The sequence below is a fragment of the Camelus bactrianus genome, chromosome 34 (assembly GCF_048773025.1).
Source record: "Camelus bactrianus isolate YW-2024 breed Bactrian camel chromosome 34, ASM4877302v1, whole genome shotgun sequence".
NCBI lineage: Eukaryota > Metazoa > Chordata > Mammalia > Artiodactyla > Camelidae > Camelus > Camelus bactrianus.
The window spans coordinates 15,923,238-15,938,043 of NC_133572.1; the positions used below are offsets into that span (position 1 = coordinate 15,923,238).

At 42.3% G+C, this 14,806-nt stretch overlaps 1 protein-coding gene across 4 annotated transcripts in view; it reads right to left on the minus strand.

The window, feature by feature from the left end:
- Positions 1–11,869, minus strand: part of KRAS (KRAS proto-oncogene, GTPase) — a 36,643-nt gene extending 24,774 nt beyond the window's left edge. Inside the window, exons 1-2 of one of the 4 annotated variants that reach the window (XM_074357404.1) lie at positions 11,543–11,869; positions 7,572–7,693 (exon numbers count right to left, since the gene is read on the minus strand). In XM_074357404.1, coding sequence (XP_074213505.1) covers positions 7,572–7,682 — 111 coding nt within the window. In that variant the 5' untranslated portion in view covers positions 7,683–7,693; positions 11,543–11,869. Of the gene's footprint in view, positions 1–7,571; positions 7,694–7,830; positions 11,339–11,542 lie in introns of those variants that run through there. The other 3 variants (XM_074357401.1, XM_074357403.1, XM_074357402.1) reach the window with 3 other exon arrangements.
- Positions 11,870–14,806: the final 2,937 nt, after the last annotated feature.

The window sequence follows — 14,806 nt, forward strand, 5'->3', positions numbered from 1 at the left end:
CTAGTGACTTTTCTCCCTCAAAAATGAGGATTTATTTTTCCCTCTCAAACAGAAGATGTTCATTTTAAAAACCAAAACACTACAGAGAATGAGAGTTTGGCATATGTCCTACCATATTTTACATACATATTCACATTGTTTTTAAATAACTAGAATCACACTCCACACAAAGTGCAGCTTCTTACATGATGGACAGTTTATCAATGTCAATATATACCGATCTGCCGAATCCTTTTCAACAACTGTGTAACTTGTACAGATATACCATAACTTACTTTCCCCATCCCCTACTGGTGAATGTGTAGATTATTTCCACTTTAAAAATTATAAACAACACTGCAATAAACACTCCTGGGTATACATCTTAAACATTTATCTAATTGAATCTTTCAGATAAATTTCTGTAAGTGGAATACGTGGTCAAACGACAAGTAGTTTCCATTTTGATACATATTGCCAAAACGATGACCTCCAGAAAGTTTCTAAGAATATACACTCACGGATGCCCCACTATAGAATAAAGTGCACACGTTTCTCCCGTTTCTCCAGACTTTTCCAGACCTGTTATCATTCTCTCTTAGTCAGTATGAAAATTTTAAATGCTTATTGTTTGAACTTACATTTCTATCTTAATGAAGTGTTTTTTCACATGTTTCAACATCATTTTGTATGTGTTTGTGGATAGGTTGGCTATCTGTATCTTTAGCCTCCTTTTTTTTCTATTTGGATGTTTGCTTTTTTCTAATCCAGAAAGAGGAGAGCTTTCTGATTGATAAATGATACGAACAGTTTTCCCAGGTTTCCACCTGTCTTGTAATTTTGTTAAAGATGTCTTAATTTTTATGTAGCCAATAGCTCAATCTTTTCCTAAATGGTTTAAGAATACTTTGAAAATGAAAAGGATCCCTATTTTTCTCAGTGGAGAAAAACATTTAGTTCCAACTGCACAAATAAAAATATAACCTAATGTTGAATTCATTCATTCAATCTGTGTTACTTAGAAAATACTGCAAGAAACAGGATTTAAGACTGACATTATCATTATTTCAACGGCTGTCTACTGTTTAACATTAAAATTTATACAAGGTAGAACCAGGGTTCTCAGCATGAGAGAAAGGAGACATGGAGGAAGGTAGGGAAGAATGAACTCACGATTTTTAAATAAAATTTATTAGTTCTGTCCGTCGAAAAGGGTTTAGAGCAGTGACACCCCAGCAGCAACACACACACTTAACATCCAGATCTGAATTTCTAAATACCATTCCCCAGTAAAAGGAATTAGGGCTCTTTGGACAAATGGCTGAATCCAGGGAAGGGACAGGGAAAGAACACGGTGAACCCAGAACACACCGTGCCAGAAAGTGAGGAAGAGCTCAAAAACTGAGGGGGACATGTCAAAGAAAGGAGGCTAGCTTGAAAGGGATTCCACCGGCCATATCAAAAACAAATTTGAGCATCAAAATCAATCACTACAGGAATAGACTGCAACACACTGAATGAAAAAAAAAATCCATGAGTCCATGCTGATACAAATAAGACAAACCAAACAAGGAGACAGAGGAGAAAAGAGAGGACCCTTACTTATGGTACATGTCAACTCATAAATGCAGAAGTGATGACAGAGTTAGATTACCCACCACTTTGCCATCACTGTGGCAGTCATTTATTCTGGTGAGAATGATCAGTGGATACTACATCCCACTGGGTGCAAGTATGTTGTAGAACAGGATATTTATAGTCTCAAAGTATCCCCCCCACAGAGTACATATTAATTATGAAGGAACTAAAAATACCTTCATAGAGAGAAAACTGGCAGATATGACCTTAACCAAATAATCAGTGTTAACATAACACCATCAGTAACGGGACAAACCAGCATCACATGCCCCTTGATGTGATGCACCAGGAGGGCGTAACATCACTTATGCAGTATTTCTACCAAAAACGTTTCATCTGAACCTGACCATGAGGAAACAACCAGACAAAACTCAATGAGAGGAAATTCTACAAAACAACTGGCCTGAATTCTTCAAAAAGTGTCACTGTCGTGAACGACCGAGAAAAGCTAAGAAACTGTGCTAGACTGTGAGGTGTGACAACTGATTTTTGATCCTGGGATCAGGGGGAAAAACAGACTTGCTAAAAACACATTCTGAGAACTGACAAAATTTGCATATGGACTATGTATTGGATAAAGTACTATATCAGCATTGAAGTTCCCAAATTTTGTCCCTGCGTTGTAGTTATACAAGGAACTATTCCTGTTGTTAGAACAGGGTCAGAAACTTGTTCCATAAAGGACCAGACAGTAATTGGTCTCAGTTGCAGCCACTCAGCTCTGCCACTGTGGAGCAAAAACAGCCACAGACAGCACGTATACACTCAAGCATGGCTGTGCTCCAACAAAACTTTACACTAACACACAGCCAGCAGGCCACCGTGTACAGACCCCTGGGCTAGAAGGTAGATGTTTAGAGGTAAAAGGTCCTAACATTTGCAACTTGTTCTCCAAGATTTAAGCTAAAAAAATCATGTATTCAAGTATGTGTATACACACACACACATACACACACACACACACACACACACACAAAGCAAGTATGAGCAGTTTAAAGGTAACAAGTATTCACTGCACTATTTTTGACTACTTTTCCATAGGTTTGAAATTTTTCAAAAAAAAAGTTCAAAAATTATTTTAGGGAAGCAATATATCCCTACTTAATCCTCTCAAATATTTTATTTCTACTGCGCAGCTCTAATTTTATTATATTAAGATCACAATACTATAACTGTTCCAGAAACCTAGGCACTATGAGACAATGTAATTAAGACACAGAAGAAATCTGTTGTCCTAAAGCAATAAAGCCTCCAAACTAAGTTACATGTAATAAGGATCGCTGTTTACAAACACCGCTCTTCAAAATACATCTAAGACTAATAAGCTCCATGACAGCCGTGAGCTGGTCCCTTTTGCTTCCCAGTGTATCTCTAGGCCCAAGGAAGGCTGCATGGTACAGAGCAGGCACTGAATAACATTGATAGAATTAAGGAATTAGTTGCAATGTTAAAACCGTAATCTTAAGAGATGCCAAAGGATAAAAAGTTTTTCCCCTCTCATTTATTTCCATTACCAACTTTCATTTGTATGTCTTTAAAGCTTTGTAATTATAAAAACTCAAGTTACAATAAAACGCATCCAGTAATTTTTAATGTCCAGGTCTCAACAGTTATTACTAAGTAAATACTTATTCTTAAATTGACCTAAATACAGTGCCTGAATTTTGTTATTAGTTTACTCTAAAAGTCAGGCGCTCTCAACTATTCTACAGTCCTATAAAGATTTATAAAATGTCAACTTCCACAATTTGTCACTTTCAAATAGGCCCTTCCTAACACCCCACGTAACACACCATGAAGCTCTGAGCTCTGTAAGGTACCTCCCGTGTGCATGACTAGAAATTCAGAGCCACGGTGCCACTTTTTAATTCCCTCAGACAAAGTAACCTCAATCAGTGTTAACAACAGAACCACCCCATCTTCTCCTACACTGCCACATTTCCTTTCTCAATTAAAAATATTCACCCACATATTTAATTAGTTGGTCCTACCTAGTCCACACAGTAATCATAATATTAGCAGAGTGAAACTGATACTTTAGATTGTTAAAACATTAATTATATAAAATAAGACTCTCAAATAAAATTTATGTATTTGTAAATTGATTATACCTAGTTTAAACAGGAAAAATATCCGAACTTGGAATTTCATGTTTTATTATAAAAGGAAGTAAGTTGACCAGTAGAGGGCACTCATTTGAAAGGGGGGAAGAGCTGGCCACAGCCTTGAAGAGAAATGCATTTACCAAACTGCTTTGTATACCTTATTTTAAAAACAGAATGTTTTAATAGCATGCTAGAGTACGTCAATATAATGAACTATCAGTATGTTCAAATCTTTTATTTTTAAAAATCTAACATAAACCATATTCAGGGACTTGAATTGCACAACTTAAGGGATGTTTAAAGCTGCACACAACACGTATGAGGGTCTCAACCTCAGCACCGCTGACATTCTGGGCCACGTCACTACTGCTGCAGTGGCTGTCCTGTGCACTGCTGGAAACACCAGTCACAGCATCCCAGCCTCCACCCACTACAGACGCCAGCAGCAGTCCCCTTCCTCAAGTTGTGACAACCAAAAATATCTCCAGATTATTGCCAAATGTCCCCTGAGGGGCAAAGTCACCACCCATTCCTCACAACCAGAAAAAGAGCTGACATTAGATAGTGCTCTCAGCAAGTAAATTCCATAATTAACATGGAAATTTTTTGTTTAAAAAGAAACTGATATATCTTGAATAAACACTCCACAGCTCAGAGCACTAAAGATGGAACAAATCAATCCAATTACGAATCCATTCTTCCTTATTGAGTAGAAAACTGTTTCATCGAAGAAGGGCATAATATTTGGACTGAATTATAAGTGTCACCTAACAGAAGCATGTAGATATCAGTGAACTAAGGCCTGGAAAAAAATACTTCTTTCTGTATCTATTTGTATGTTACATACGGTAGATAACTTATATATTTGCTAACTGACCAACTGGGTGTTCTGAACTCTACTTCTATTTTCTTTGGGCGAGATTTTTTCGTCTTCCGCCAAGTTTTACCTTAGAAAACACACTTCATAGAAGGTGTCTTTATAATAACAAATATCTCCAAACTATAAAAGTGTTTATTATTTTTAGCCTGGTATTGTGTTTGGGGACTGCTTTGAATTTTTAATAACCCTGCACCACTAACAAGGTATTTCATTGCCTCTTGGAACTCTTCAATGGGCTTCATAAAAATCTTTCAGAATAGAAGTAAAGGTGATCATCAAGTGCAAATTTAAACATGATCCATCGATGCATCAGACCTGTTTAATTCTCTATCATATCTGTGCCAGTAAGATGCCCCTAGATAGTACACTCAGGTCAAATTTTGGTATATAGATAAATCTCAATCAGCCTCCAATATTAAATATTTTCTTAGCTTGAAAGCTAATTTTAATTTTTAAAAGTTATACAAGGGTACAGTGGAAATTTCACTCAACCTGGTCTCAAAAAGTTTAAAATTCTACCACTTCCTAGCTAAGTATCCTTAGGAAGTTGCAGCCTCTCAGAAACCATTTTTAATCTATAAAATGAAAGAAATGACTACCTTCCTTACCTATCTCACAGTATAAATTTCTGCAAATTCTAAACCACTAGAAAATATGGTTATTACCAAATTAAAATTTGTTTTTAAATTTTTTTCCCTCAATTTTTTTCTATTTGTTTCAATGTAGGAAAACTGATGAGAATTCCAAATGTGCAAAAAGCCTATGTCCTCTCCCATTTTCCCTCTGACCTGTATCATTTGCCAATCAAAACTTCACAGCAGTAGTGATACCTCCATCCTTCTTTTTTAACTTTTTACAAAAATGTCATGTCAGTATTTTTGCTTATCTATTTATCAAAATAAACGACTGAATTCTCCTGCCTTTCTCCTAGTTGAACTACACGGAGAATTTAACGTGTCAGATACTTGGGAGATAAGAGGCAATCTCTGACGCCTCTTCCCAGATGGCTACACTAGTGAGGGAAAGTCAGTTTCAAAGTTCACAGGTTATCAATGCTTCCCTGAGTCAAGTATTCTGGTTTGGCAGAAATCACAATCAGAGTTAATGGGTTTGAGTTTACTTATAACCTTCTTCTACCTTCCCCCAAAATAAAGGACTGACTTTTAACTTTATTTAAGATTTATACTGCATTTTAATACTTTTGACCAAAAGGTTTCCTAATCTATTATCAGATTATTATATATATTCTTGACCTCTGATAGGAAACAGTGTAATGGAATTACTCAGACTTCCAGAAAAGACAGAGGGCACTTCTGCTAAAATCATATTCTAGAATCCCAGGAACACTTCCATGCTTAACTTGAATTCTATTAAAACTTCCTTCTACTTCTAATTTAAATGGTGCAGTATGCTGAGCAACCTTGGCTTTAGAAACAGGTGAACTATTTAATCCTCCTTGAAGTAAAAAACAAAACCATCAGCACTGAACTGACTTGCCAAGAAAAATGCAGAAACTATCGTACAGGTGGTCTGCTTCAGTCCCTTTCACTAATGCAAATTATTAAAACTTGGAAGCCAAATAAAAGTTGCTTCTATGTTTAAATCAGATATTTGTAAATAAGCGTTATTCCTCCATTTTTTTTCCAGCAGTACCAAAAATATTTGTCATTTCCCTATGAACAGTTACCTAATCAATCCTCAAAGTTCTATACGGCACAAACATCTTCCTAAGGACAACAGTGCCCTCAGAATCGACCTCAGTGCAGTCAAGGTGGGTTTTGTTTTTTTTAAGACATTACCCATTACCATACAGGGTATTTTGAGCTATTCTAGATTCTACAGCTGGGGACTCAGAGAAAGTTCTGAAAAATTTTACAGAGCTGATTTTAAAAATTGGTATATATCAGATCTAGAATAAAAGCTAAGGAATTAAAGACTGCTTAACCTGGGGTAAAGACATCAAAAAAACAGTCTAACAACATAAGTCTATTTCAAAGACAAGCTGATATTATGTTAAACTTAACATGAAGATTCAGACTATGCATAAAATACACTAATAATTACATTCTGGAGATTAGTTAACACGGACAGTTATGTGCCATTTCCTCCTGCAGGTCTTTGGGATTAAATAAATCCTCATCTGCTTGAGATCACTTGAGAACAGTGCTGCCAGAAGGCAGTGAGTGGGAAATACTACCTCTCAAGGTCTCTTCCAGGCCTTTGTTCTATTATTTTGCTGTTGGCCTTTCCTTTGGTACATTTTCATGAAACTGAGAAAGTCTGAAAATTATTCATGAATAAATTTATAATAAAAACAATTCTAAAATTTCCTTGAGTAAATTGAAAAAGGGCTGCAAAGCAGAGGTAAGGACTGGTGGTGGGACCTTTATATACATCACCTGATAGACACACACATAAAAGCAAAGGATGAGCTATTTAAAATGCATCAGGTAGCTGGAGGTTCTCCACTACTTCACTGTGAGGAGAAAACATGAAAATACTACTAATTAAGTGTTATCAGTTCAATCGTCAAATGACTGAACTTCACCAAGACAAATCAACTCTACAAGTGACATCAAAATACCAAAAACCCATAGAAACAATAACCACATTTTAAAAAATGACTGTTAGATATGTCTCATCTTACAGATGAGATGTAAATTTACATTCTCACCCTCTGAAAAACACTTCAAATTAAAATGCACGTGTACTAACACAGAGTGAAAGCCACGGATCCTGGTATCATTCTCCTGGGAGAAGACAAGCCGGGCTCTCCATATCCACGGTTACATATAACAACAGGGTAAAGCCTTGAAACCCACGTACATTTCAGATCACTTAATAAAAGTATTATCAGCATGACTGCCTGGTAATGAGCAGTCACAGAAAATGATCAGAGAAATCTTTTTTTGGTACCCAAAGGATGGGTTTGCACAAATCAATATGCGTAGTATTAAAACAAGATTTACCTCTATCGTAGGATCATATTCGTCCACAAAGTGATTCTGAATTAGCTGTATCGTCAAGGCACTCTTGCCTACGCCACCAGCTCCAACTACCACAAGTTTATATTCAGTCATTTTCAGCAGGCCTTACAATAAAATAAAAATAATTAAAATGTGACTAAATTAGAACATGGGTCACACATGAGATTAATATAGCCCAAACACTCTTATCAATACCTCTTAACACAAATTCACCTTTACACGGGAAATTATTTCAAAATACCTTACAAAATTCAACGATGAAAACTCCAGTTGATTACAGATGTGTACTGCAATGAACTGTACTTCATTTACAAACTCCCCTATCAGCATTTGAGAAAAATGCATTCAGTGTACATAGTCCTTTTATCTTCGACTCAGGTTGTTCTATCTGAAGAGCCAGGCTGCCATTCTGCAGCAGTTAATGGCTCTCGAAGGAGCACGCCATGACTTCACTGAGTCCAAGTGTCGAGCACACTGCTCTATACTCCGTGGACACACCCACACAAAACTTGTTGACAGCTATCTCCTCCATATTCCTCGTTGACTCGGGCCCCTAAGAGTTACGAGTGGATATGCTGAATGTCTCTGTCGTAGCCAACAGCTGTAGAAAACTTTTTCAAGGCATCATCACAGTAGTTTTCCTGGACAGTTAGCAAGAATCAGATGGGGGTGGGGGAGAGAATCATCAAATAAAGCTGGACGGTATATTGGGGAAATAAAAATTGAGACACTACAGGACAGTATCTGGTGGCATTTTAATCTGTAAATTATCTGCTAGGAAAAATAACAGCATAAAATCTAAGAGAACTTTGAGAATTCTGAATTAACTATTTAGTATAAATAATGTGATCATCAATCCACAGTATATAATCCTGTATCAGTGCTGAAAAACAGCACTTTGCACAAGAAAAATATAATATGTAAAGTCAAGCACTGCTTTTAATGAGAATGTTTAAAAAATGAAAGTGAATATTCCTAGTAATCCACATGACTTTTACTCTTTGGTTCTCACACACCATCTCCCAGCAGTAGCAATAAATACTGACAACTGACAAGGTGAACAGTGCAAGACAGAAACACGTTTTAGTCAGCTGTTTCAAACTTCTTGAAATAAAAATGAATTTATCTATGTTAATCTCCTTTCCCTCAATAACTCCATGATACTATTAGAAGTAGTGAACTGCAGAAAGAAGGGCAGTCAATGCCCAATCATTTAGTAAGGGATAAGCAGTTCCAAACTAAGGGATGTGCAGATACTGTGTATAAACACTATATACATGCAGCATCCTATTTACTAAAGACCAAGAATTATCAAAATAGGCCCCTCCACCCCCAAAAAAGTAATATGGTTTTCCAAGCGGTAACATATGAGCTAACTCCTGCCCTGTTCCCGAACCCACTCACAAAGAGCAGACAGGCCAGACAACTGTTACATCTCCAACCGTTGCTCCCTGGCCTGCTCTGTGCCACCTATAGGCTTGTCTAGGGCCACTACAAACATGTATCACATCCTGTTTGCTTCCCCTTTTTATTCCAAATACTGGCCACAGCCAATGGGATAGGTGAGGATAATCACACCAAAATGTACCCTCTGGTGCCCTGCTCCCCCCACTTCCCACCTCCTCATAAACAATTTGGATAGCGTAGAACAGTAGTTCTCAAAATGTGGTCCAGGAACCCATTAGGGTTCCTAAGACTTTTGAGGAGGGTCCAAGAGGTCAAAAACTGGTTTCATGATACTGCTATGATGCGATTTACCCTATCCACCATTATTCTTTCACAAGTGTACGGTAGAATTTTCCAGACGTATGATCACAACAGATTGAATACAGAAGCAGCTATGAAGACCCAGCTGTCTTCTACTAAGCCATACAATTAGATTTGCAAAAGTGTGAAACAAAGCCACTCTTCTCACTAATTTTTATGTTTGTTTTAGAAAAGTTATTTTTCATTAAGAATTCTATTTATGTTACCAAATAATGGACTTATTTCTTTTTTTGATCCTCAATTTTAATTGCTATTTATGGTAAATGTTGACATACTCCAGACTGGGACTGTCAATAATTGTTAAGCGTGTAAAAGGGTCTGGGTCCTTATGACCAGTAAGTTTGCCAGCCTTGGAGATATTGTGGGCAAATACTGGATTAGAGCTTAGTTGTACATACATGTGTGAATTCTGAAAGACACACACCTTCTGGTCTACTCCTTTATGCAGTGCTCATTTCTAAAAAAAATCCTTCACTTAGACTTTAAAAAATCAAGCAATATTTAAATCCACGAGAGAGATCTGAGTTCCCACAGAGTCTTACTGAAGATCACAGGCAAGAAGGAGCCCCCTCACCCAAAAATACAAAAGGGAGCAAAGGGTGGAACTGGGACCAGAATCAAACATTTTGTTGAGGAAAAAAAAATGTTTCACTTTTTTGGTCATAAAACTCAATTATCATTTCATTAACCATCTCTTAAAACCAAGAACGCCTGTGGATGGATACCGTCTCAAAATAAATAGTACTGGTATCAACCATATTTCATGTCTATGGTCTATTACACGTTCGAGTCAGCATTCTGGACCTTAGTCACCTAAGAATGACATCACCCACAAGGTTGATTCTGAGATGATGATTACGAAGACTTTTTTCCTTCTGGAATTCCTTTTTGAATGATTTTCTTTTTCCCATTACAAATGTAACATGTATACTGTGTAAAAATCAGAAAACACCTTTCTGTTCTTAACCCTTTGTTTTGATGGGTATCAAGATTTAAGAAGGCTAGTGCAGGACTTCAACCACAGCATGCACATGCCTAGGAGTATTTCAGGCAGTTGGCTGGCAGACTGCGGCAATTAACTCCTCTTTTAAGTCAGTTAAAAAAAAAATCGTGCGAGTGCTGTTTGAGTACTGTAATAACTCCTGGGATGGGGGTCAAATTTGTACGGACGAAGGTAATACAGAAGAAATGGGGGAGAAGGGCAACAACACGCAAATTAAACTTCAAGTACGATTTTAGTTATTGCTGTCTACACTCAAGTAGCCAGGAAAAAGCCCTGCTTCTGCTCTGCGGCTTTTCTGCGTGTGTTTTAACTCGGCAAAGCAAAACAGACCTTCTGGGATTAACTTTTTCCTTTTCACTAAGTCGCAGGCTTTACATTGTAGGGTGTTGGCCACCTGTTCTTCCACCACCATCTCTACCTCCACCTCCTCCTTTGTGGCCACAGCAATGTCACAGCCCATATGTGGGGGAGGGGAGCAGTCAGGAACTCGGCTGCAGATGCATTTTTTCCAAACACAATAACCTCAAACAGTGGTCTCTAAGCACTTTCGTATGCTCCTCCAAAACGTGACCTCCCCTCTTACTCATATAGCCCCCTACACACTGAAAAGGACCACTAGCCGTCCAGTCTGCGCTGGAGGGAGAAGTTTATACCTTCGTCCTAGAGATGCGAGATGCAGCAGAGAAGGCAGCAAGCGAGGCAGCCGAGTGCTGGGAAGGGAGGAAGAGTGCGGGAGCGAGGGGAGAGGGAAGGACGACGAGGGGGAGGGGAGGCTGGAGAGCAGCGGGGGTAACCTCCACCGCACCCGGCCGCCCTGAGGGGCAGCCCGCCCGGCCCGCGAGTTTCTCCCCGGCCGCCTCCAGCCGCGGCTCTCGGGGAGGAGGAAGGAAGGGGTTCCCCGTCCAGGAAGCAGCACCAGCGGCGGCCGCCTCCAGCCTCACCCTCCTCAGCCCCGCACCGCCCATTCCTCATTCCCCGCGTCGCCGCGTCCCCGCGCCTCCCCCTGCAGACCCCCCCCACCCCGCCCGCCCGCCGGCCGGCCGGCCCGCCCAGGCCCCGCGCCCGCGCCCCCTCCCCGCCCCTGGGGGACCCCTAATTCATTCACTCCCCGGCGGCCCCGCCCGGCGCCGGCGAGGAGGGTCGGGACCCCGGCAGGGGCCAGAAGGGGTGGTCCGCTCCGTACCTCTCTCCTGCACCTGGGAGCCGCCGAACCTCTGGCCCCCGCCGCCGCCTTCAGTGCCTGCGCCGCGCTCGCTCCCAGTCGGAAATGGCGGGGGCCGGGACTCCTGGCCGAGCCGCCGCCACCGCTGCCGCCGCCACCGCCGCCGCTGTGCCTCCGCCGCCGCGGCCGCCGCCTAGGGAAATCGAGCTCCGAGCACAGCGATGAGTTCGGGGCCGGGCGGCCGCAGAGGGCAGAGCTATCGATGCGCTCGGCCCTCGATTCCTCTCCAGACGGGCGTGCGGGGCGGGAGCGGCTAAGGGCGGTGTGGGAAGAGGGAAGAGAGAGCCTGCGAGCGCCGCCGGGGAGAGGGAGGGGGCCGGGCCGGCCGCGGAGGGGGCGGGCCGGGCCGGCAGAGGAGGAGCGGGGGCCGGGCCGGCGGAGGAAGCGGGCGGCTGGGGCGCTGGAGGTGGCGGGGGCGGGGCGGGGCGGTGCCTCGGCGCGCGGGCGGGAGGGCGCCCTGGAGGCCCCACGCGGCGGCCCGCCCCCGGCTCCCGCCGCAGAGCCGAGCCCGCAGCCGCAGACTGGGACCCGCGCACCGCGGAGGCCCGGAGGCCTCCCCGCCGCACCCCTGCCGGGTCCGCCCAGAGAAGCTGCGAAAATCCCGCCAGCCCTGGGGTCGGCCTACACTTGGGCACGTTCATTTACTATCTTTTCCTGCAAGTAAATAAACATGCAGTCATCAAAAGTGGGAGGCGACTTGGGTGACTTAGGGAGAGACCCGGCCGCCAGTTCCCCAGCCCGGGGCTTTCTGAGCACGCCTTGGTGATTACCAGTCTCAGCACTCTGGGGCTGGGAACGCAGCCCCAGTCCCAAACAAACGCCACACATCCTTTCATCACTAAGGAAGGGGGAGAGGGTCTGTTGCTTTTGTTGTCTTTCTGGATATTTCGAAGCCATCACAGGTCACTCTAAATAGTGACCATAAATGTACCGAGTTGCCCCTGACGGCATAAGCTGAAGACAAACTGTTTTTAAGTAGAAGTGCCCTTAATAGTCTAGACCTGAGGAGAACCATTCAAACATTAATTAGAAGACAGATTAATCAGTTAACGTCAGGGAGTTAACACATTAAACAATGGAACAATTAAAACTGCTAGCATGCCCAGAGTCTGCGTTGATAAACTACCTGGAAAGGTTTGGGAGAGCTGTAAAGATGGAGGCCTGGCAGACTAGCACCTGTACCTAATAGGACCACCCATCTGAGTCTCTACTTGCAGTTTTGTCCCTCTAATCCACGTCACAAAACACGAATAAAACAGTTCTTTCAAATCCCAACTAGTATGTCAGTAAACCTTGTACCAGCCGTCTTCCTACGCCTTATGTGGACTGTACTCTGCAAGGGTGGTTCCTGTCTCGCTCTCCTAGCACCTGGTACCAGGTAGAGGAGGCAGAAGAGAGGAAGCAGTAGACAGGGAAGGGAAAAGAATATGCCTGCTCTGGGTCAAGTAGGTGCTAAGTGTTCTGCACATATCATCTTACTTAGTCATCACAACAACCTCATGAAGTCAAACACTTTTCTCTATTTTACAGTCCACCTTCCTAACTTCTAGACATACGTGCTGGTTCCTGGCTGTTCCTGGGAAACACAGGCAGGCTTATTCCTCAGGGGCTTTGTACTTGCTGCCCCTTTATCTGGAACCCAATATATACCCACAGAGCTTCCTTTGACACTTACTTACAAATCTTGTTCAAATGCCTTCTTCTAATGAGTTTCCCAAAAGATCATGGTTGATACCACATCTCTCCCTCCTCCCAAATCCTCTCTCCCTGCTTTATTTTTCTCCAAAGCTTAACATCCATGTATCATATTTGTTTTGGTTTTTTGTCTCTCTCCCACCAGAATATAAGCTCCATGAGGGCACAGATTTTTGTGTTTTACGTTTACAGCTACAAATATAATAGGCACTCAGTAAATGTATGGAATGTTGAATGAAGGAAGCTATGTACCCAGCTTTGGAACAGTGTGAATCTAAGTCCTTACTGAGACAGAATGCCTTCAAGTATCTGTAGCCTCTTTTACCTTCCTACAAAAATCTGCCTTTAAACTCACCCACATCACTTTCTGATAAACCACACCCTATGGAGTCTAGAAAAGTGTCTGCACACAATAGACACAATGAGTTTTTGTTAAGTGAACGATTTTCACTTATTTCTATGTTGCTTTGTCATCACTCTTCAATGTAAATCACAGATTTGTCCAACTTCAAGTACATGCTAAGCTCTTGTTTTCTCTGACAGCTGCTAATACAATGTTCTCTCTGTAGTTGGTGCTCCATAAATCTTAAACGGACTATGCTAGAGAGGAGGGGAAAGCTTTCCATAGCACGTATACGCTGACTGAAAATTCTGGAGTTAGCAGAACCCTCATCCCTCTGCATGTCTCAGTTATCGTCTAGGCTCAGGATTCCCCGAAGCAGACCTGCGTCCCAGTCTCTGTTCCGTGCACCCTCCACTCCTGCTTCACCTGACACGCTTCCTCTCTCCTTCCCTTTCACTCCTCCAGTGCTATCTACGTACGCACGTCAAGCGCTTCGACTGTCCAGCCCTGACTGCTTTCTCAGAGCCAGCTGCCTCCTCCCCAACACCCTTTCCTGGACACAGGGCTTAGAGCCGTGGGTCTCAAAGGAAGGCACTTCATGAATCACCGGGCATAATTACAAAAATGCACGTTCTTAGGCCCCTCCTCCAGATAGTCCATTCAGTTGGTCTAAAGTGAAATTCATTTTGAACAAATCGGGTGACCCTCACCTGGTGGTTAGCAGTCTGGACACTGGGAAACTGGTCTGGACGCTCACAGTCCTCTCTTCTCTTGGCAGCTGCACTTGCTGCGAGCTTTGGGGCTTTCCCTTCCTCAAGCCTGGTGGCCATGTTGAATAGTCTCCCTGGCTTTCTCTTTCTTTGCCCTCCCCAAGGACAAGCACCCAGGCCCACACTGGGACCAGGATGGGGAGAGAGAGAGAGGATAACAAAAAGTATATATAAACCTGGGGCTTCCAGTATTGCGCTAAGACGTAACTGAAGTTTTTGCCCTCTACCGTCCCACTCCTCCGGGAAGGCAGCCATGTACACGCGTGCACCCATGCACGTCCTTCTGATTCTGTTTTGTGAAGATCGTATTAACCCTCTTCTGCAGATAGAATCAAACCCAAAACAACAGGAATGCCTTTGTGTTAGCTGGGCTCTCACAAGACATAAAATGCCAGGACGTGTTCAGAACATGGCGAA